Consider the following 22,638-nt stretch of genomic DNA (forward strand, 5'->3'; position numbering starts at 1 on the left):
GCCAGACCTGGGCGGGTCACGGTGCCGCCGGGCTCTGAGTGAAGAAACTATCTCCCCGCTGCCCGGCCGCCTCCTCTGCTCCTCCTCTGGGGTTTGGCCACTGCCAAAGCCGGCAGGGGTGCTCTGGGGCCTGGACACAGGAAGTCACAGCCGGCGGCTGGACCCACGGGGCCCACTTCCCGCAATGGCCTCTGTCACCGGGTCCCTTCCAGGCTGTTCCCAGGGCCTCAGGAAGCCATCGCTCCTAAACCGGTTCCGTGGAGTCGGGAGGTGGCTTCACCTGCCCCCCTGCGTCACGAGGAGCAGCCCCACCCCAAGGAATCCTCCCCAGCCCTCCCAGAGCCGTCCTCCTGGCCTACAAGCGGCCTTCTTTGGAAGAGGACTGAGGGCTCGTCCAAGTGTCCTGTCTTATCTCTAGATGCCACATGTCTCCAGAGACTCCCTCTGCCTCCAGGGCCAACTGTTTTCAGAACACCGATATGAAACCCAAGAGAAATCCATCAGGCTTTTCAGAAGAGAGCCCCCTGGGTGGAGGCCAAGTCCATCTGTGACCTCAAGTCGTGGGGAGACCACGGAGCCGAAGTCCCGGGGTCTGGGCTCTGGTCACGCCCATCCCTGCCCGCCGCCGACCCCGCACTCCCCGCCAGGCTCAGTGCAGCTCGGCAGACGCTTGTTACCCCATCCGGGAAGTGGGCGGGTTGGGCCCAGGACCCAGAGCACTTGGGGAAGACGGAGCAGGGCAGCGTCTCAGCGCAGCCCCTCTCTGACCTGGAGGTCGGGTGGTGGTCCGCACGCTAGCTGCTCCGGGCCTTTGCTTGGTCTCCCTTCCCCTCCCCATGGGGAGCCACCTGCCCATCTCCCCAGCACCCACCCCCCCTCAGCTCCTCTGCTGTCTCTTCTTCCATAAGGGGCCCGTTTTGCCCCAAGACTCCAGGCATCCTGACCTCCCCCAGGCTGAGGGCTCCCCGAGGGTGGCAGTCCCTCTCTCGTACCACCGGTGGGCCCCCAGCCCCAGCTCGGGACTGGCACATGGAAGGGACTCGGTGAACCGCCCTGACGGCAGCCGTGTCTTCTCAGCTGTGTGGCGAGTGTCCTCAAGAAGGCACCACTGGTCTGCCCTGCGTTCGCCTCTGCGTCCTGCCTGGTGGACGCCCCTGCCTTGCACCCACATTGAGGTGGCATCCCCTCGGGAAGAGCAGGGGGCCAGGACCCAGCCACCAAGAGACCCACTTCCCCCCATCCTCCCCACAGCCCGTTCTGCAGATGCCACTGGTCCAAGGTCGCCCAGCCAGAAGGGCCAGAAAACACCCGTGCATTTCAGCAGAGCATCAGCTTATCTTCAATTCCCTTTGATGTTCTGAACCAGAGGGCGACTTGGCTACCAGTGACTTGTCTCCCAGATTGCCGCAGCACTAATTAGCGCTAATTAGAACCTGATCGACTCAGCAAGGCAATCTGTCCTGCTGGGGCAGGCGGGATCCCAGAAGCACGTCTGATCTTGAAGGGAGTTCGGAGTCTTTTCTGCAAAAAGACCCTGTGGGTAGCTTTGTGGGGGGGGGGGGCGGGCGGGGAGTCTTTGTGCATCAGTGCTGGCTTTGAGGACGTCACCGTTGGAAGCGATTCTGTTCAAACGTGTCCGAATATTCCAAGGGGAGGCAGGACCACTGCGTGCCTTTGAGAGATGGGCTAGGAGTGGCAGCAAGGCTGGCCAAGTGTCGTCTTCAATGCTTGGTGCAGAAACACCCGTGGGGCTTCACAGGCTAGGGTTGCCATGGGAACAGTCTCTGAATGGAAGGGGAAGGTGGCATCCTGAATCTTCCCTCCCTCCCTCCCTCCCCCTGGGACCCCTCCAGAGCAGGGGGGGCCACAGGCCCTTGCAAGGCCTGGAGAGAGAACTGGAGCTGGCAGAAAGAGGTCCCCTGAAGCCTGGTCCTGGCAGAGGGCAAAAAGCCAGGTGTGGCTTAAAAGTCGTGCCAGCCACTGTGATGCGCGATGGACAGGCCCGATCCCACCCGCCCTTCACAGTGCCTCCTGGAGGTCAGTGCTATTGTTTGCATCTGACAGGTGGGCTAGGAAGAGGCAGGGCCAGTGACAAACCAGTGGCCAGAGCCGCACCCGATCACCGTGGTGAGAGGCGGCGAACACCCAGGTCACGCTGTGAATCAGGCAATAATGGCTACGCTCGCAGCCTCCGTCCCAGGGGCTGGACTTCCTGGAGTCCAAAGCTCACCCCCATCTTACAGGTGGGGGACTGAGGGTCAGCAGGTGTGTGGGCCTGCCTGCGGTAAGACTGAACCATGTGTTTCCCCCGTGCCACTTCTTCTGTGGTTGAGTCTGTGCGTTTGCATGCTGGTGCTTTGATAGAAAATACCCACCTGCACATACGTCCCATTTTTCTCCACCGGCAGGTGGGTGAGCGCCTTGGCCACGGACACATAGCCTCAGGACGGCCGGTCCAGCGTGGAGGGCAGAGCCTCCAGGGCCCCAGGGCACACGTGTGAAAGGGGTCCACTGGCCCACAGATCGGCAGAAGCACAGCTCCCGAGCTGCTCCTCTGGGGACACTGTTTAGCTTCTCCCCCTGGGCCCAGGGGCTCCGAGTGTGCACGTGCGGTGGGGATGGGGGTTCTGACTGGGCAAGGGAGACCCTCCTGGGGTCGGGGGATTCTGCCTGAGAAATTCCTGAGTGAAGCCAATTTGCAGAAGGGAAGGGGACGAGTGAAAGGTCAGAACCTCTGGTTTTCTGATGAGCCCCGGGACGGTGATTCAGATTCTGGGTCAGCTCTCCATCATCAAGTACCTTCGAGTTGTGGCCACGGGGAGGAAGGGGCCTCACTTCTGGAACATTCCTCTTGCTCTTTTCTTAAAAGCAGCTTGACTGAGGTATAATTGTTGGACAATTAACTGCACATGTTTAAAGTGTACAATTTGATACGTCTGACACGTGTGCACCCTTGAAACCACCATCACAAAATCCAGGTAATGACCAAATCCGTTATCCCCAAGTGTCTCTTTGTAATCAACCCTTCCCTCTTGCCCCTCTCACCCCAACCCTGTCCCCAGGCAACCACTCATCTGCCTTCTGCCACTAGACATTAGCTTGTATTTCCTGGGATTTTAGGTAAATAGAATTATACAGTATGTTCTCTTTTCGTCTGGGTTTGTACACTCTGTAGAACGATTCTGAGATTCATCTATGTTGTATGCCAAGTTGACAGTGAGTTTCTTTTTATCGTTCAGTGTCTATACCGTCATTTGTTTTCCCATTCACGGGCTGATAGACGTTTAGCTTGGGTCCAGTTTGGGGTGACAAATAAAGTTGCTGTGAATATTCATATACAAGTCTCTGTATGGAGCTGTGTTTTCATTTCCCTTGGATAAACACAGGAGTGGAATGACTGGATCCTAAGGTCGGTGTATGTTTAACTTTCGAAGAAATTGCCACACTGTTTCCCAAAGTGCTTGTACCGTTTTATATTCGTTGCTGCCGGGAGTGGGTGAGAGTTCTAGTTTCTCCACATTCTCAACAACACTTGCTATTGTCCGTCTTCCTAATTTTAGCCATTCAAATAGATGTGTGGGGTCCCTCACTGAGATTTTACTTTGCATTTCCCTAATGAATAATAATATTGAGCATCTTTCCATGTGCTTATTTGCCCTTCATATATCTTCTTTGGAGAAATGTTGTTCAAATATTTTGTCCACTTAAAAAATGGGGTGGTTTGTTTTCTTATTACGGGTTTTGAGAATCCTTTGTATATTCTGGATACAAGTCCTTCATCAGATATTGCTTTGAAAGTATTTTCTCCCAGCTGGTGGCTTACCTTTTTATTCTCATAACAATGTCTTTCAAAGATCAAAAAAGCTTAATTTTTATAAAGTCAAATTTATCAATTTGTCTCAATAAATCACGCTTTTGGTGTCATATCTAAGAAATCTTTGTCTAACCCAAGATCACAAAGGTCTTCTTTTAAAGTTTTATAGTTTTAGGCTTTTCAATTATCTTCTAAAGAGATTCAAATTTTTAAAAAGTGTTACATACTTACCTATGTAGATACCATTTCCAGTGTTCTTAATTCCTTTGTTAGACCCATGTTTCCAGCTGGTATTATTTCTCCTCTGCCTGAAGGACTTTAACATTTCTTGTGGGGCAAGTGTCCTGCTGATGAAGCTTTTCCTTCTTTTGTGTGTTTGATAGTGTCATTATTTCACTTTTGCTTTTGAAAGGTATTTTTGTTTTAGAGATAGGTATAGGTTGATAGTTTTCTTCTAGTAGTTTAAAGGTGTTGCTTCACTGTCTTCTCACTTGCATTGTTTCTGACAAGAAATCTGCTATCATTCTTATTTTCTTCCTCTCTGTGTAATATATTTCCCCCCCTCCGGCTGCTTTTAAGATTTTTATCCTTATCACTGTTTTTGAGCAATTTGGTTATGATGTGTCTTGTTTTTCTTCATGCTTCTTGTGCTTGGAGTTTGTTGAGCTCTTGGATCTGTGGGTTTATAGCTTTCATCATTTTGGAAAATTTTTGGTCATTATTTCTTCAAATATTTTTTCTGTTCCCTGCCTGCTCACCTTCAGGGACTCTAATTACTCATATATTAGGTTGCTTGAAGTTGACCCAAGCTCACTGATACTTGTTTCATTGGGGGATCCTTCTTCCTCTGTGTGTTTCATTGTGGATAGTTTCTATTGCTACGTCTTCAAGTTCATTCATCTTTTCTGTGATCTCTTAATCTTCTGTTCATTCCATCCGCTGTATTTTTCATCTCGTGCATTGTAGTTTTTGATGAAGTTTGATTTGGGTCTTTTTAATCCTCCATATCTCTATTATTTGAGCTTGCAGAAGAATACGGTTAGGATGTCCTTCTCCGCTAATTCTAACATGTGTGTCTATTCTGGGTCAATTTTGATCGATTAGTTATTTCCTCATTATGGATCATGCTGCCTGCTTCTTTGCATGCCTCATAATCTTTGGTTGAATGCTTGACATTTGTAAAAATCTACCTTTGGGGGCACTAGATAGTACTGTATCTCAGTAAACATTCTTGAACTGTGATCTGGGATGCAGCTAAGTTACTTGGACTCAGCTTGATCCTTTGGGTCTTGCTTTTCACCATATATTAGGTAAGTCTGGGTAAGGACTCAGTCTAGGGATAATTATTCTCCACTACCTTTCTGAGTCCTCTACCCTCTTCCCCCAAATGTCTCACTCACCAGAATTATTTTTCTTCCAGTCTAGCTGGTGGGAACAGGCATTGATCCCAGCCCTATGAGAGCACTGGGCACTGTTTCCTTTAATCCGTTAGGATAATTCCTCACACACACATGCAGGGATCAGTCCTCTGGGGAATACTTGAGGGGGACCCTATGCACATCTCAAGGGCTGTCTCTCTGTGCAGCTCTCTCTTCTCTGATACTAAGCCCTGTCAATTCCAGCCGCCTTGGTTCTCCTGGACTCTCAGCTCCATTTTTGGACCTCAGGCCAATTCCTGGTATCTGCCTGGGTTCCCCTTCCCTGTACTGTGGCCTGGGAACTCTCTCAAGGCAGAAAGCTGGGCGTATTGTAGAGCTCACCTTGCTTCCTCTCTCTCAGGGGTCACTTCATTTCATTGCCCGATGTCCAGGGTCTTGAAAACTGCTATTTAATATTTTCTGTCTGGTTCTTTTGGTTGGTTCATGTGGTGGTAAAAATAGCCCATTACTTCATCTTGGCCAGGAGCAAAAGGTCTCCGTCTTTTTAAACCAAGTTTTGGCCGCCTCCTTCTTGCTGGGTGTGCGACCCCATGCAAAGCCGGACAAAACGCCAGCCCTCTCCTGACGACAAGTCCTCCCCACACCTCCCAAGGGATAACTACTTACAGACAGAGGTTTCAGCAGAAAGAGAGTGAAGTGTGATTTGACACAGGTTGTTTCGCACCTGGGCTGGTCAGGGAAGGACACGTTACCTGGACGGAGGTGAGCCAGCCAGAGACAGCTTCCTGGTAAGGAGGACTGGGGGCTTCACTCACACAGACAGCAAGAGCCTGGTGTTCACTGAGAGAGCCGGGAACCCCAAGTTCTGGTTCTGGTTGGTGAGCAGAGAGCAGTTTTCTCCTAAGTTGGAGAAACAGACTGATGCCCCAGCAAGAAAGGTCCGAGGTGCGACAGGCCAGGGAGAAGGGTGAGAACCAATCTACCCAGGTGAGGGCAGAAGAAAATAACAGCCGGTTGAGAGGCTTAATGTAGTTCAAGGTGCCTCAGGCCGAGCCTAGAATTATGGGAGCAGCAGCCACGGTCGTCACCACTCCTGTTCCTGAGAAGCCGCTGTGCTGTGGGCACTTCCCGTCGGTCGTCCGGTTCGGTGCACACAGAGGCCGGGGCGCCCCTTTTATCCATGCCCACTCTGGGGAGGTAGTTCCTGAGGCTGCTGCTTGGCCTGGGACATGACACTCTCCCTCACCACGTCTAAACGTGGCACGGTAGAGCAACACTGCCAATCGGGAGTCAAAGGTGATGCAAACCGCATCCTCTCTCTGGGCAGGGTCCTTGCTTGTGATGTAAGATGCTAGGCAAGATTGTCTCGACGGGAAGGGCCGGCCAGCGCTGACTCTCTAGGCTCCAGTCTGACGCCAGGGCCATGAGGAGTTATTAGCAAAGTTGAGGCCACCTGGCTCCCTACATAGTGTGCACATGTGTGTGCATGTGTGTGTAGCGGGGACGCCCAGAGGTCTGAGTCCAAGTCTGAGACTGGGGCTGCTGAACCTCCCCCGCCTGTAACTGTCACGAGAATGTGGCAGCCGGGGTTGAACGGCGAGCTAATCTGGCTGTGACGCCGACCCACTGAGCATGCGGGGCACAAGGGTCAGGCCACCTGCTCGAGCCCTGGATGAAACACCGAGTGTGACTCTAGCCCACCCAGCCTCACCTGAAGCCACTCGAAGGCTGAAGGGTTAGGGGGTGGGGCTGGGCTTCCCCGGCACCGGAGAGAACCTGTCCTTGGCACCTTCCTGTTGGGATGCCTGGTTCTGAGCAAGGGGCAAAGGGCCTTCCCTGTGCTATTCACTTGGTGGACACGTCATGGGCACCTGCCGTGCGCCAGTGCTGTTCTGGGCATGGGGTGTGGAGCAGTGAGTAGAGAGGGAGAAATCCTTGCCCTCATGGATCCAAGAATCCACGGAACTGACGCCGGGCCGGCTGGATGGCTGTAAGTGGAGACGAGCATAAAGCAGGGAAGGAGGGGGCTACTGTGGAGAAGGGGCCAAGTTGTAGTGTCACCGAGAAGGTGACATTGTAGCAAAGACTAGGAGAAGGTGAGGCAGTGAGCTGGGTGGACAGCTGAGGGAGGAGTGTCTAGGCAAAGGGGATGTCAGGTGCAAAGGCCCTGAGGCAGGAGAGAGTGGGCTTGCGGAAGGAGCACCTGGGAGACTGCGGGGCTGGAGGGGAGCTGGAGGAACGGAAGTCAGCACAGGGCAGCCCTGTCGACCCCCGTAACGCTCGGCTGTGCCCTGAGCGAGATGCAAGTCTTAGGGGACTGTTGGTGGAAGAGTGACACGAGCAGGCAATCCCAACCAGCCCAAAGAGCAACGGCTCCGCGGTGGCTTAGACTAGGAGGCGGTGAGAAGTGCGACACCAAGTAGGGGTCTGGGTGCAAGGTCTGGAGCTCAGGGGGCGGGGTCTGGGCTGGACATATTTGGAGGTTGTCAGAGCACAACTGGTATTTAAAGCTTTGAACCTGGATACATTTCCAAGGAGTGAGTAGATGCTTAAGAGAGAAATGCCACCGTCTATACCCTGGAGAGCTCCCGGCTTTATGGGCTGGGAGACAAGAACAAGCCAGCAAAGGAGGTGGCCAGAAGCAGTGATGAGGGAGGAGAAAGGGCTAGGGAACCGGCCGGAGCCGCGGGCACATCCGAGGAGGTCTGAGCGCCCATCACCGTGAGGGGCGTGAAGGTTTTCGGCGGCTGTAACAGGTGTCTTCCGGTTGCTGCTGTTTCTGGAGCTGGGAAAGAAGACCCCGAGCTGAGGCCAGGGTGGCGCACGGGGCAGAGACTGGAACAAGGGGCGCAGGCGGCAGGGGTGTGGCCCGTGGCTAGAGACGCTAAGGCGTCGGGGACAGGGTCACACCTGCGTTACCCGGCTGCAGGGCAAGTGCTCCCCCCCAGAAGCTGTAGCCATGGAGCAGGAAGGAGGTCGGATTTAGCCAGGATTGGCATTATGCCAGAAAAGAATTCCCCACGGGAGAGGGGCAGGGGTTGAGGGTGTGCGGGAGTGTGATGAAAATGAAGAGCACGGACAAGGGTGTGGAAGTGAGGCCACAGAGGGTTCTGGGGGAGCTGGAGGACCGTTGGAGGCAGTGGGCTTTGGGGCACCTGGAACAGGATGCGCTTGTTGTCAGTGACAAGCTCCAGGCTGTGCCTGTGGAAGGGAAAGGCTGAGCGGGTCTCTGGAGTCGCTCCCTGAGCCTCAGTTTCCTCATCTGTAAAATGGGAATAATAAAGGCACCACCTGAGAGACTGCTGAGGGTTAAACGTGGTGTGTGATCACGTTCTCAGGATGGTGCCTGATGAACAAGAAGCACTGGACGGGCGCCAGCTCTTGTCCTCACCATCATCCCCGGACGAGGGGCGGTGGAGGCCGAGCCAGGGCTGCCAGGACCATCTCTTGGCGGGAAGGTGTCCAGGCACTACTGCGGAAGTAGCAGGAGCGTGTGGTGAGCCGGGGGCTGCGGGGAAGGAGGGAGGGGCAGCGGCAACCCCGTGGGGAGCGCCGGGGTGACGGGGCAGGGGTGGTGGTCCGGGTGCTGGGCTGCTGTGGCCCAGTGGCCACATCGGCCTCCCTCCTGCGGGGGCGACCCCCAGAGGGCAGTGCAGGATCACCTCTCGGCCATACTAGGTCTCCCCCGGCTGGGAAGCCGGCTCTTTCTGGAACCCCTCCACCTGCCTCGATTGGATTCGACTCTTAAAGCCCCTGTGTTTCTTCTTTCCTGGCCCGCGGCCCTGGATTGAAAGCGTTACGGGCCCGGCGCTGCCCTGAGCTGCTGTGTGCATGTCAGCTCACTGAGCCTTCAGAGCAGCCCCAAGAAGTCATTACTATGAGCAGCTCTGTTTTACAGAGAAGGAAACGGAAGCCCCGAGAGGTCGACCAATTTGCCCAAGGCCACACAGCTAGGAAGGAAGGGGCTGAGGTTCACATCGGTGAGGATTTGGTGCCAGGACCGGGGCTCTGATCCCTCTGCTGTGCCGTGAGGGTGCACGTGCTCCCTGATGCTGCAAACAGGGTCCCAGTCCTCCCTCCCTTCTCGGCCCCATCACCAAGATCTGTTGTCTTGTAACTTACTGGTACTGGGCTCCGCCTCCTGGACATCAGCTCCGGGAGGGCAGGGACCTGGTCGGCGTGCACAGGGCACTTGGTGACCACCGTTGAGTGGGGACCGGGTGACTGCACGTGGTCACAGGAGGAGGGAGCCCGCTCTGGGCACCCGCCGGGCACTCTCGTCCCTGGATCTGCTCCTCCCGCCATGTGGCACCAGGATAGGAGGCTGGAGCTGGGGGCACTCCACAGGAGAGTGCAGTTCGCACACCTTCTGGAGCCAAACCACATGTTCCTTGGGGCTCAGCCCCTGGCGAGCGGTGACAGGGCCGTGGGTGGCTTGGGACGCCTGTGGTGCCTCGTATCCCGCGCCATGTCTCCGTGCTCCCCCCAGGACCCGCCCCTCCTCTGGGTCGTGGCTCGTCCCCTCCACTGTCCAATGCCAGTCGGGCCCTGCGCCCCATGGGGGGAGCGGGGGCGAGAAGTGAGTGCGTCTAGCATCAAGGCCCAGAGCTGAGAAAGGGGGGCGGAGGTGGGCAGGGACCCCAGAAAGAAGCAGAAGAAAACAGAGAGGAAGCGAGGGAAGGGGAGCAGCTGGGAGCACCAAGAGCACAGGAAGAGGAGGGGCTGAGGAGGGGGCCGGGCCTCGGGAGCCGGGGGCCCGGGCAGATGTATGATTTACAGGATATTAACTGCTGGGAAGAGACTGCAGCTGGAAACCCTCTAAGTGTCAGCTAAACGCCTCAGAGAAACCCTGTCTGCACAGGACTCTGGGAACAAAGGCTCCACGGAAACATCTTCCGAGGTGTGGAATCTCTGGGTGACTCAAGGACCTCACGTCAGACACCGAAGTTGTGAAACCTGAACCCCCGTGAGGCTGTTGAAGTGTCTCCTGGGCCTGATGACAGTGGAATGTTGACTTACCGAGCGTGAGTCGTCGTCCGCGGTACCTGGGAAGAATACCCAAGTCACCCCAGTTACAGCATTATCGATCGCCGCCATCGCTCTGTGACCCAACCCAGCTGCGCCTGGCCGGGAGGAAGCCAGCCCTTGGCGAAGGCTGCCTTCCTGGCAGCAGCCTCTGCGGTCACGCCAAGCCGCAAGCCCTGTGTGGTCTAAGTGTGCAGAGGTGTCGGCCCCATTTCACAGTCACGGAAACTGAGGCCGCCGGGGCCAAGGCCTCTTCTGCAGCTCAAACCCACAGCAGAGAACCCGGGGAGAGAAAGGCTGCCTGGAGGAGGCAGTGGCCTCAGGTGGCTGAGGGTGGGAGGGGTGTCCCCCGTGCCACCACCTTGGCACTGGGATGGTGGCCGCTCGCGGGGCATCTGTTCTGTGCGGGCAGGTGCTGATGGCGGCCCTTGCGTTATCTCATCAACCTCAACAAAGCAGGTGCCACGATCTCCGTTTTACAGATGGTGAGACTAGGGCACAAGGAGTTTGTCACTTGCCCAGGGTCACTCAGCTAATGAGCGGCAGCCCTGGGTTAGACCAGCCCTCCGTGACTCCAAGTCCACGCTCCTTCCAGGGTGACCTGCTGCCTTTCCGTCCCCCGGATGCAAAGCTAACCAAGCTTAGTGAAGGAACCTGCCTGTCTCAGCGGGTCCGTTTTAGCGCCCTGTGTGTGCCCGCGTGCATGCACGCACGGCCATCCCGTCAGCAAAGGTTTGCGCTGGGAGCGTCCGCGCCGCCTTCTGCCTCTGCTACGCTGCGGGTGGCGAGCCGGGCCTGGCCCTGGAGAGCCGGGAGGCCAACGACGGCTGGCCCACCCACGAGCCGGGAGCTCTCCATGCTCTTAATCAGTAAGATATGTTTCTGGAATAAAAACCACATCAGCATTTTCATTTTCAAGTTCAGACAAGGATTTTTTTTTTTTTCCTTCCCAATTTTCCCTTCACATGGGTGAGGCTAATCCTCTTGCCTTGACTGACAGGTCTTTAGGCTTCGCCGTACACATAAAGAGGCGAAGAATCAATGAGAAGAGCACGGGCTGGGGGCCTTCTGTTCTTCCTGACATTTTCAGGTTTCATGAAGACCACAACCTGTAATTACAACGCAGAACGTTTAGAAAAGTGATAGCAGACCTGCAGCGGGGCCAGCTCTGCCCTGCGTCCCCGCCAACACACGGGGAATGTGCTGAAGGTGGCTCTTGCCCTTCCCCTGTTTAACCTACAGATTGTCACCTCTTCCTGAGGATCTGCCCTGTGGGGTGGGGACAGGTGGTCCGCAGGTAGACGGGCCCCCCCACTGGGAGCGGGGAGGGGGAAAGCTCGACAGAAGCTCGACTTTGGGAGAAAGATGAACTAGGATAATGAAAAGTAGAGATTAACGGGGACCAGGAAGGGGGAAGTGGGACGGAGAGGAGACTGGGGCACGCCGGGAGGGCCCAGGTGTGGGCCAGAGCTCCCAGAGAAACCACTCACAATCCCAGACAAGGAAGATCTGGAAAAAGCCTCTCTTTCAAGAGTAGGGGAGCCTAACCGTGGTTACAGAGTAAATATTAGAGTTTCCTCGCCCCCCCCCGCCTTAGTGCTTTTCGTGCTTAGAGTATATCCAAACTAAAAGTCTTTGCTCCTGGACTTGAACCGGACTTATATTTAATTAAAAGGGGTGCAGGTGGAGGGAGGCAAACTCAACGCAGTAAATTTGCTGGGCATACGTTTGGAAGCAGAGCCCCAAAGGCTGAGTCAGGATTAGGCGGGTAAAGACGAGGTAAAGGGGCTGCAGGCAGAGCTAACGGTGTGTCTAATTCCCAGCGGTGAAGTCGAGAGAAACTTCAGTCCGGCAAGACTCAGTGGGGTTCTTGTGGCATCATTCTCAGCAGCGGGATTCTCACTGTGGGGTCTGTTCCAGGCATTGCTGGATGTCTGACACCCCTGCCCACTCAAGGTCAAGTGACAGCCCTTAGTGGTTGTGACGACTCATGCTCCCACACATTCCCAGATGCCCCCTGGTGGGGGGGCCGGCTTCTGCCAGCAGAGAACTAGCGGGGTAGAAACCAGGCGCGTGCGCACTGCAGCGTGCGTGCATGCGCGGGTGTATGTGTGCACGGAGGGGGGAAGGATGGCAGTCAGAGACGAGGGTGTGAAGAGGCAGGCAACACCTGGATCAAACTGCCTCGAAAGTCATATTGCGGAGTGAGCCGCACTCTGCAGTAGGGGAATGACAGGGCAGACTTGTGCTCTGGAAAGGTCACTCCGGCTGCCACGTGCGGCATGCTTTAGAGGCGTTGAGATCAAAGATAGAGGCTTGGGATTTTCTTTGTGGAAAGATCAATCGCAAATTCCGTTGAACAGACGTAGGGCTATTTGGATTTTCTATTTCTGTTTGTGTCCATTTTGATAAGTCATGTCTTTAACAGAAATGATTTACGTGTTCAGTTTTTTTGGCATAAAGTTGGTCACGTTTCCCTCATATTCCCTCATTCCTTTTAACGTCTGTAGGATCTGTAGTGATGTCCCATCCTTCTTGCTGCTCTTTGTGGGTGTCTTTTTCCTCGAGCATGCTCCCTGGAGATACGTCAACTTTATTAATCTTAAAGAACCAGCTTATGGCTTCACTGATTTTCTCTGATTGCCCGTTTCTTATTTTATTGATTTCTGCTTTTATCAGTATTGCTTCCTTCCTTCTACTTACTTTCTGTTTCATTAGCTCTTCTCTTTCTGGGTTTTTACAGTGAAAACTGAGATCATCAATGTTAAATCTCTCCTCTTTTCTAACAAAGCATTTTAAAGCTCCAGATTTCCCTTAAACACTGTTTCAGCTGCATTTCTAGAATTTTCATACACAGTTGACCCTTGAACAACACAGGTTTGAACTGTGCAGGTCCGCTTATACTCGGATGTTTCTCCAATCCTACAGTACCACGCGAACCTCGGATACGGAGGCTGACAGTAGGACTCGAGCATCTGTAGACTTTGGTATCTGCGGTGGGTCCTGAAGCCAATCCCCTCAGATACCAAGGGCTGTGACTGTATTGTGTTTTCCTTATCATTTGAACGTTTTAAGTTTGTTTTATAACTTCTTCTTTCACCCACAGGTTATTTAGCGGTGTGCTTTTTAATTTCCAAATATTCAGATATTTTCCAGGTATCTTTCTGTCATGGGTTTTAATTTAGTTCTGTTATGGCCAGAGTTTAATTCTGTATGTGAAATCATACACATTTTCTGTGATTTCAAGCATAAAAATACTACAATAGGATACAATTCTGTGAGTAAAATAAGGTGGAAATGCAGACTCCAGAAGACAAAGTAAAACTATTATTTCCAAACATTAAAAGAAAAGCACATTCACTTTTAAGATGGATTATGTTGGGAAACACATTTTTCTATATTTCAATTCTATTAAAATCATTTAAAGGGGTGACGTAATAGTGCTCTTTAAAGCATCTCTACTATTTGTTGCAAATTATGTTTGTAACTATAAAGACTCAAGATAAAAATGTTGGTGTAGATTTCTTCAAAGTTCTTTTAGTGAAATGGGAACAAAAAGTTTGAAGACAACTGAGCTAAATAATGAAAGGGTATCTGGAATTTTTTTTAAAGACAGTTGAAACTTGAGCCTGTTGGAAAGGAAGCAAGAAGGAGGGAGAGGCTGATGATACGAGAGATGCTGCCTGATGCTGAGATCCCTGTGGGAATGGAATGGATGTCACCACTGCATGTGTGGAGGGACCTGCCTCGAAAGAAGGTGGGGCTCCTTCACGTGACAGGAGGGATGGAGGAACAGGTGGGTGCAGAGGAGGAAGGCTTGATGGTCTGGTGCTGAAAAATGTTGGGAGTTCCTGTTCAAGGGCCCTGGTGAAGTGGAAAGTGAGGGGAGACAGTGGGGCCAGACGCTGGGCGAGAATGGAGGTTTTGCCGAGTGGCTGTGGAGTTCCAGGGGTGCTGATGGTGTGATGGGCATGGGTATGATGGGGCGCCACTATGCACTCAACAGGCCCTTGTGTCCCTCTGGACACTTACCACGGCTGTAACTGCACTTTTGTGATGATCTGATAAATGTCTATCTCCCTCTGAGAACTGGCAGCGGCATGGGGACCACTGACCACCTCGTCCCAGCACCCAGCACAGTACACAGCACTTGCTGTTTGTGGAAGGGAGGGACAGCTGGCCGAGCGTCGGGGTCATCAGAGCAGAGCTCTGTGCAAGTCATTTCCGAGATTCCAGCGACCTGCTGTGTCGGGGAAGCAGCCTTGCCTCCCTCCCCCAGCGCCTCTCCCGAGTCAGTGGTCCTCATACAGGAAGTGAACTAGGCAGTGGCTGCAAAGCCCAGCGATTGGTGGAAGGTGCAGATTAAGGAGAACCTAAGTCTTTGGAAACCTCTTGGAGGAGGAGGGTGTTACGGTGGCTTGAAAAACTGAGCAGGACTTAGGAGCACAGTGGGAGGAACCCAACCCGGATCCAGTGGAAGGCAGCAGGGCGGGGCTGGAGCCAGCCCTGCCTCTGCCCTCTGTGGGCGGGAGTAGGATTCCCTGTTCTGCTCCTGCCACCCCACCCTGTGGGAGCCCGAGGAGGGCTGCCATTCGCTGAGGCTGAGCATCTTCCAGAGAGCGAGGCCCCTTACATAAACCGTCAGATCAATCCTCACCTTGATTCTGGCCTGACGGCTAAGAGGGAGACGCTGATGCTCGGAGACGCCAGGTAACTTGCCAAGCTCAGACTCGGGAATGGGACCTTGGTCCGAGGCTTTCTGCTCCACCAGGCTGCCTCTCGCCTGGCCCGTGTGCCAACAGCTTTGCTTCATCCAACACGTCTGCAGCTGCCAGAGTGAGAGTCTCCTGCCGGGGGCCGGAGAGCCCCACGCCGTCTCAGGCCGCGGCCCCAACTCCTTAGGGAGGCTCGAGGTCTCCCCAGCAGGGAACCCTTCAGCGGCGGTGAGGATGTTCCCAGAGGCACTGTTCTTTCCTGGTTCCCTGCTTAGAGCGCCTTTCCAGCCCACACCCACCGCGAGCTGCCGCCAGAAGCCTCCTCCAGGAAGCCTCTTCTGAACACCCTCTGTTCCCATGGTCACCTCGGGGCGGGAACCGTAGCTTGTTTCCACGTCTGTCTCCCGACATTACAAAGGAGGCTCGTGGAGGACAAGGGTAAAGCGTCTTATTGCTTCAACCTTCAGCAAATGCCGAGCCCTGTGCACTTGTGTTAATTTCCTAGGGCTGCCGCAACAAGATGACAGACCGGAGACTTACACCACAGAAACCCTTTCTCCCTGGAGGCCAGAGTCTGAAATCAAGGTGTCGGCAGGGGCGGCTCCCTTTGAGGCCTCTCTCCTGGGCTTGCGGACGCCCGCCGTCTTGCTGCCTCTGTATGGGATCGGCCCTCTGGGCGTGCAGGGCCCTGGGGTCTGTGTGTCCAAATTTCCTCTTCTTACATGGAGACACCAGTTAGACTGGACTAGGGCCCACCCTGACATTTTAATGAAATCACCTCTTTAAAGGCCTGTCTCCAAATACAGCCACATTCTGAGGTGCTGGGGTTAGGGTTTCAACACATGAATACGGGGTGGGGGTATGATTCAGCCCCTAACGGGGCTAAATACGCAAGGGACGTCAGACACCGGCCCTGCTGACTGGCCTGCTAGCTCAGTGGGGATGCAGGCAGTCCAACAAGCAGCTAACGTGGGCCCCGGCGGGCAGCAGCGCCATCTAAGTGTCCCTTCCCCGGTGGCCACCGCGACAAGGCACGTGCACGTCCCCCACCTCATGGACCCTCACAGGACCCTTAGAAGGCGTGATGGTGCGTTCTGTGTCAAGCTGACTGGGCCACGGCGTGTCCAGACAAGGGGTCAAACATAACTCTGGGCGTGCCTGGGAGGGCGGTCCACACCAGCATCTGGGTAGGTGGAGCAGACGGCCCTCCCCGGGGAGGCCCGAACGGAACAAAAAGGCTGCCACTCCCCTGGGAAAGGGCTTCTCCTCCTGCCTGCCTGCCTTGAGCTGGGACACTGGCTTTTTTCCTGCCTTTGGACTTGAAGTGAAACTGGCCCTTTCTGGGGATGGAGCTTGCAGGCCTTTGCACTGAACTTACACCACTGGCTCTCCTGGACTTGCCGCTAGCCACAGGCCGCAGCTCCTTCAGTCAACCTCTTAGGGTGTGTGTGCACATCCTGTAGGTTCCATGTCCCCGAGAATCTAACACAGGCGCTGCAGCATCCTCGCCATTTTACCGACAAGGAAGCCAAGGCTCATGGGGACCTTTAGGCCTGCAGGCCTTCATCCAGGGCGCGGGGGCTCCACCCCGCCTTTCCTGAGCCCCGGGGCCTCACCTGCTGCTCCCTCCTGGCCCCCCAGACAGTGAGCCACTCACTGCACGAGTCAGTCCTCCAGGCCCTGACCTGGCCACGGCACCTGCGCATTTCAAGCAAGGACTCCCAAAGCTCCCTGCCGTGGGTGGGGGCCTCCTACTGAAGGGAAGGCACCCTGGGCTTCACACCCCCGCGCCCCCGTCGCCATCCCCCGCTCTCTGCTCGTGCCCTGGCTTCTCTTTCTTTCTTGAATTGCCCTGGCTCCTGCCCTGCCTTCATGCTCAGCTCTGGGATCCGGACACGGTTGGCTCCTAAGGCCTGACCCCTGACACTCCCTCCGGGCAGTGTGGAGTGTATCTTCAGGCCACCTTATCCTTTAGGACATTCCAGCCACATACATCTGCCCAAACAGCCCTGGGCCGCACAAGAAGGGGGCTGGGGACGCTAGAAAGAAGGGCCGGGAGATGAAACCCCTCCCACGCAGGGCTCGACATCACAACTCTGGGTGTTGTGACAGAGCCTGCCAACTGTCCCCACCACTCACTCTGCCTCTTTCCTGTGGTCAGGGACCACCAGCGCCCTGAGGGGGGCACACGGCCACCCGACTAGACACAGCCCGGCCCAGCTTCACTCAGGACCGAGTGTGGCCATGGGGCTAAACTCGCACCAACAGGAGCGTGTAAGATGTGTGCTTGCCCTTCCCTCTCCTTCCTTCTTCCCAAAGGCAGGAAATAGGCACGCGGTAGTCACCCAACCTCAGCTGTGCAGCGGTGGCACCCGAGGAGACGGCAGAGCCACCAGACACAGAGGAACTGGGCTCCTGCCGGCCCCCAGGGCTCTCGGTCCCCAGCCTGCTTGCCCGTCTGCCTCGAGTGACAGCCCAGAGGCCACTCATCACATGATGAGAAGGAAGCATCAGTCTGGTGGGGCCACAGTATTTTGGGGTCTCTGTACAGCAGCTCAACTTGCACCCAGGGGAGCAGGGGAGCATTTTTGTTAGTGTGGAATATAGAACATGCGGAGAAGGACACAAAACCAAGTGCACAGCTCAGTGAACGATCACAAAGTGACCACACCCATGTGACTGCTCTCCTTGCTTCTACGGTCCTATCTGCTGAACTTTAAAGAAACAGTCATACAGTAATCATCTGTGCGTAGCGTCTTTCACTCGACATTGGGAACCCACCCCTCCTGAGTGTGGCTGTCGAGTCTCACACTCTGTGAGTGTGTCACTGCTGAGGACACTTGGGTTGTTCCCACGTCCTGGCCGTCACAAATAACGAACGTTTGCATCTCGTCTGTGCCTCTGGTTCACCGACGCATGCATTTTTGTCAAGTATGATCCTTGCAGTGGAATCGCCGGTCACACTCTACGCTTATCTTCAAATTTAGCAAACAGTAAATGCCAGATTGTTTCCCAAAGAGGTTGTGCCAGTTTACACTCCCCCAGCAGCATTCGAGAGTCCCGTGTGCCCCACATCCTCACCAATACACGTATGGCATTGCTGGTCTTAGCTATTCTGGTGGGGAGCAGTGGTATTGCATTGTGTTTTTTTGTTTGTTTTTTTGCGGTACGCGGGCCTCTCACTGCTGTGGCCTCTCCCGTTGCAGAGTGCAGGCTCCGGACGTGCGGGCTCCGCGGCATGTGGGATCTTCCCGGACCGGGGCACGAACCCGTGTCCCCTGCATCGGCAGGTGGACTCAACCACTGCGCCACCAGGGAAGCCCTGCATTGTGGTTTTAATTATCTCCTTGATTACTAAGGAGGTTAAGTACCTTTTCGGGTGTCTGTTGGTGAAATGGGTATCTTCTGTGTCTAGTGCCTGTTCAGGTCTTGTCCCCATTTTTTTCCTAAGTTTTTAACGGATACATATTCTTTCTTTACACATTTGGGATATGAACCCTTTGGCAATTACGTATGTTTCAAATCACTCCTCCTACTGCCTTTTCAGTCTCTTAAAGGTGATTCTTTAGTTTTTAATAAAGCCCATTGTAATCGCTTTTGTAACATAGTTAAGAATTCTTACCCTAAGGTTGTGAGACTTACTTTCTAGAATTTCTAGCATTTTGCTTTTCCTATTCAGGTTTACAATCCAACTAGGAACTGATATGTTCATATGGTACAAGGTAGGTAGGGGTCAATTTCCTTTACCCTCTATAGATATTCAATGGTCTCAGCAGGAGTTTTTGGAAAGATCACCCTTTCCCATGCTCTGTAATGCCACTTTAAACACATACCCAGTCTCCATTTGTGAGGGTCTGTTTCTGGACTCTGCTCTGCTTCCTTGGTCCATTTACTTATCCTTGTGCCAATAAAATACTGTTCTAAGGATCTCGCTTTGAATGGTTTTAACCGTCGCGTTCTCCTTTCAGTGTCTTGGCTATTCTTGGCTTTTTGCATTTCCTTCAGAATTTATTTAAAATTTTTACTTTCTAAATATTTGTTGCTAGTCTGTAGAAATTCAATGCATCTGTGTATATTAACCTTGTATTCAGTAACTGGCTATACTCATTGATTCATCCTAACATTTTATGCACAGACTTCTGCATTAGCTATATAAACAGTCCTGAGTCCTCTTCCGATTACTACCCTTCCACCTCTTTTTTGGGATGTTTTCCATCAGCTCTTTCACTTTTCCAACCTAAGTGGTGAATTGTGACTAACCTTGCCTTATTAATGTCAAGAGGACAATTTTCAACATTTCTTCATCAAGTTCGGTATGTGCTGAGGGAGTTTTTGGAGATGACTCCTTATCAGAATAAGGAACTTCCCTCCTGTTCCTAATTTGCTAAGGTGTTTTAATAATACGTTGGATGCTGAATTTTATTGTGAACTTTTTTCTGCACGAATTATGATTTTGTCTTAATTTGTTAATGCAGTTTACTACTTTAAAAAAAATGTCATCCCGATCTTGCATCTCTAAAGTATAGTTTGTTAATAACGTGTTTAGGATCTTTGGATCGATGTTCACACATGAGATTGGCCGTTGCTTTTCTTCCAATAAACTTTTCAGATCTTGCTATCAGGATCATGCTGGCCTTAGAAAGAGTTCTGAAATGTTCTCTTTTTCTGGAAGAGTTTGTGTGTGGTTAGCAGTGTTTCTAAAATTTGGTAGAATCCGTTGCTGAAGCTGAGCCTGGAGTTTTCTCTGTGGAATTTTTAAAGATTCAGTATTTTAAATATTATAAGGTTTTATTTCATTTTGTGTCTTTTTTTAAGGAATTTGTCCATGTCATCTAAAGTTCAAATTTACTAATGTGGAATATTCACAGTATTCTTCTATGGACGTCTAACGTCCACGAGATCTGTAGTGATAATGATTTTCTAGGTGCTCTTTTTTCTTTATTGGTTTTACCACAGTTTTCTCAATCTAATGTATTTTTTCAAAGAACCAATTTTGGGCTTTATCTTTTGTGTGCTTTTTTTTTTTTTAATATTACTATTGTGGTTATTTCCTGTTTAATTATTTTCTGCTCTCATATTTATTCTTTTAACTGTGGTTTTAAGTTCTTTTTAAAAACCTTCAACTGTGGTTTTAAGTGCTTTTCGTAACTACTGAAGATAGTGCTTAGGTCACTGGTTTTCTGTCTTCTCTTCTCACATGCATTTAAGGTAATAGATCTCCACCTAGGAAAAGCTTTAGCTGCAGCCCGCAATCTTCGACATGTAGCATTTTCATTCACATCCAGTTAAAAATATTTCTTAATTTCCATTTCTTCATCTGACCCTTAGGTATTTGAGAAATGTTATTTAATCTCTAAAATTGTGGGGATTTTCGAGTTACCTTCCTGGTATTGATATGTAGCTTAGTTGTACTGGGGTCAGAATATGCCATGTGCGATTTCAGTCCTTCGAAATTTGGTGAGATTCGTCTCATGGCCCGGCAAAAGGACCGATTTTGGTAAGTGGTTCCATATAGACTTTAAAAGAATGTGTGTTCTGCAGTTGTTGGGTGTGTTGCTCTACATGTCTGCGTGGCAACAGCACTGATCAAATGCTTACTATCCTTCCTGATTATTTTTGTCTTATTTCACCACTCACTAAGAGGACAGACCACTGCATGCTGACCTTATGATGGCTCCAACCGCTGTGCAGATCAGGGCAGGAACATCCACAGGTGGTCTCTAGACGGCTGGCTGGGAGCGAGGGACAGCCAGGCACGGAGAGGGAGGGAGGGAAACTGACAGAACAGTCCCTGGAAACACAGCCCCTCCCCTCTGTTGCTCACAATGACTACTTAGCTTACTTAAAGGAAAGAAAAGAATCATCTGTCTGAGTGAATTTTCTCTTGCTGTTGCCTTCTTGGTCACCTGAAGGTCAAAACTAAACCTACAGCCTCACCTTACTTATTTTCTTTGTGGCATTTACTACAACATGCGACACTCTTGTTTTTATCTGTTTGCTTGTTAACTTTGTCATTTTCATCAGAAGGTAAGCTTCACAAGGGGATACTGCTGTATCCCCAGGACCTGCCTGGTACATTGCTCAAGGAGGAAACTTAGGCTCAGAGTGGTTAAGCGACCTGCTCAAGGCCACGCAGCTAGCAAGAAGTGGAGGTGAGATCTGAGCTTGGATTGCTCTAACTGCAAAGCCCGTGCTCTACCCATGAAGCTCCCCTGGCCCTCCCCCGTCTACAGCCACAGTTTAGGCATTTCTGCTACATTTACTCTCTACGCTTCTGGGGAAGGAAGCCATATTTTTTCCCTCATTCATTCCCTTCTAATTAACCACAGCAATTAATCATTAAGCATTTACTGCTGTGTGACCCCGGGCATTAACCTCTGCAACTCAACTTCCTCATTCATATAATGGGATTAATACTGGAACAGACTGTATAATTACGATGAGGATGAAGTGATGAATATTTTTAAGGTGCTTAGAACGTCGTGTGGTACACAGAAAGCACCACACAGGTATCTGTTAAAGACACAAAACACACTAAGTGAGCACCTACTGTATGCCCAGCACCGTGGCGAGACGGGGAGCAAGAGACTGGGCGCGGTTCCCACGCACGTCCGTCAGCTGGGCTCACGATGAAGGTGTCAGAGGCTTAGAAGTGCGTGTCGCTGCAGCAAGAACACAGCCAGCATCAGCGAGTGTTCCCCACGAGCCAGGCACCACCCCGAGCACTCCACGCCCGTTTAGGTTCATCCTCCTACACACTCCTGGACGCTGCTGGTGTGACAAGCCCCACGTTAGTGATGACAGAATCTGCCCGCAGTTGCGCAGCCGCAGAAGGGGCCTGGGGCCCGGGCCCTCACTCAGTTTATGCTCTCAACCACCACGCTGTACACAGCGGCGGTGAAAACCAGATCCAGGCTGTAAAACACGCAAGCTCTCGCCTAACTGAAGTAAAAGAAGCATAACGCAATTTCATATATAGATGAAGAAGGTCCATTGTGTTGTTTAAACAAAAAGAAACGTTTAACTTAATGTTCCTAATTTAAGGCTGCAATTTAAGCAGGAATAAACAACTATCAAAACCTTCAGAAAGTCATTTCCATTGACATAACTGTCTTTGGTTGTGATGAGGGAAGTCTGACGGATGAGTTAACACTGTAACCACTACGTTTACAGAAAAAGCTTTCCTTTAAGATTCACATACACTGTAGATGGTAAATCAAATTTATATTGTAAAATACTATCTAGGTAACATGTGACCCGAAAAATCCAAATAAATATATTAAAATGTGCAGGGAAGAAGAAAACAGATATTCTAGCATATAAATACAAGGGAAAAAATCTGAACTTTAAAAAAGGTTTTTAATTGATTTTCCATATTCAGGCCCCTGGAGCTGAAATTATCAGAACCTTGGACAGCACTGAGAGGGCCTTTTTCCTCCAAAGGACTGGTTTCGTGGTAGACTTTAAATGTTAAGGTACCTCCTTCCCTTCTCTGCAGTTAAAACTTCTGTCTTAAGTTTACTGCCTCTCATACAAAAATTGATTCCTTTATGTGTAAACTTATTGATGGCGAAATATATATATATATATTTACGTCTTCCTCTTGCAAACAAAAACTGGCATTTTTGTCCCGTCACCTTTCTTTACTTATTCATCTTATCATTATTCATATAATTAAAGGATAGTGAAAAATCACTTAAGTAAC

General features: G+C 51.8%; 1 protein-coding gene across 6 annotated transcripts in view; it reads left to right on the plus strand.

The window, feature by feature from the left end:
* The window catches only part of WNT7B (Wnt family member 7B), a 103,406-nt gene extending 84,877 nt beyond the window's left edge, over positions 1-18,529 (plus strand). For 5 of the 6 annotated variants that reach the window (XM_073788070.1, XM_073788066.1, XM_073788072.1 and 2 more), the window contains 2 exons: positions 13,831-14,014; positions 18,140-18,529. In XM_073788070.1, the coding sequence (XP_073644171.1) occupies positions 13,831-14,014; positions 18,140-18,391 (436 nt within the window). In that variant the 3' untranslated portion in view covers positions 18,392-18,529. Of the gene's footprint in view, positions 1-13,830 lie in introns of all 6 variants that reach the window. The other variant, XM_033865844.2, reaches the window with a different exon arrangement.
* The last annotated feature ends 4,109 nt before the right edge of the window (positions 18,530-22,638 follow it).

This window comes from Tursiops truncatus, chromosome 11 (assembly GCF_011762595.2).
Source record: "Tursiops truncatus isolate mTurTru1 chromosome 11, mTurTru1.mat.Y, whole genome shotgun sequence".
NCBI lineage: Eukaryota > Metazoa > Chordata > Mammalia > Artiodactyla > Delphinidae > Tursiops > Tursiops truncatus.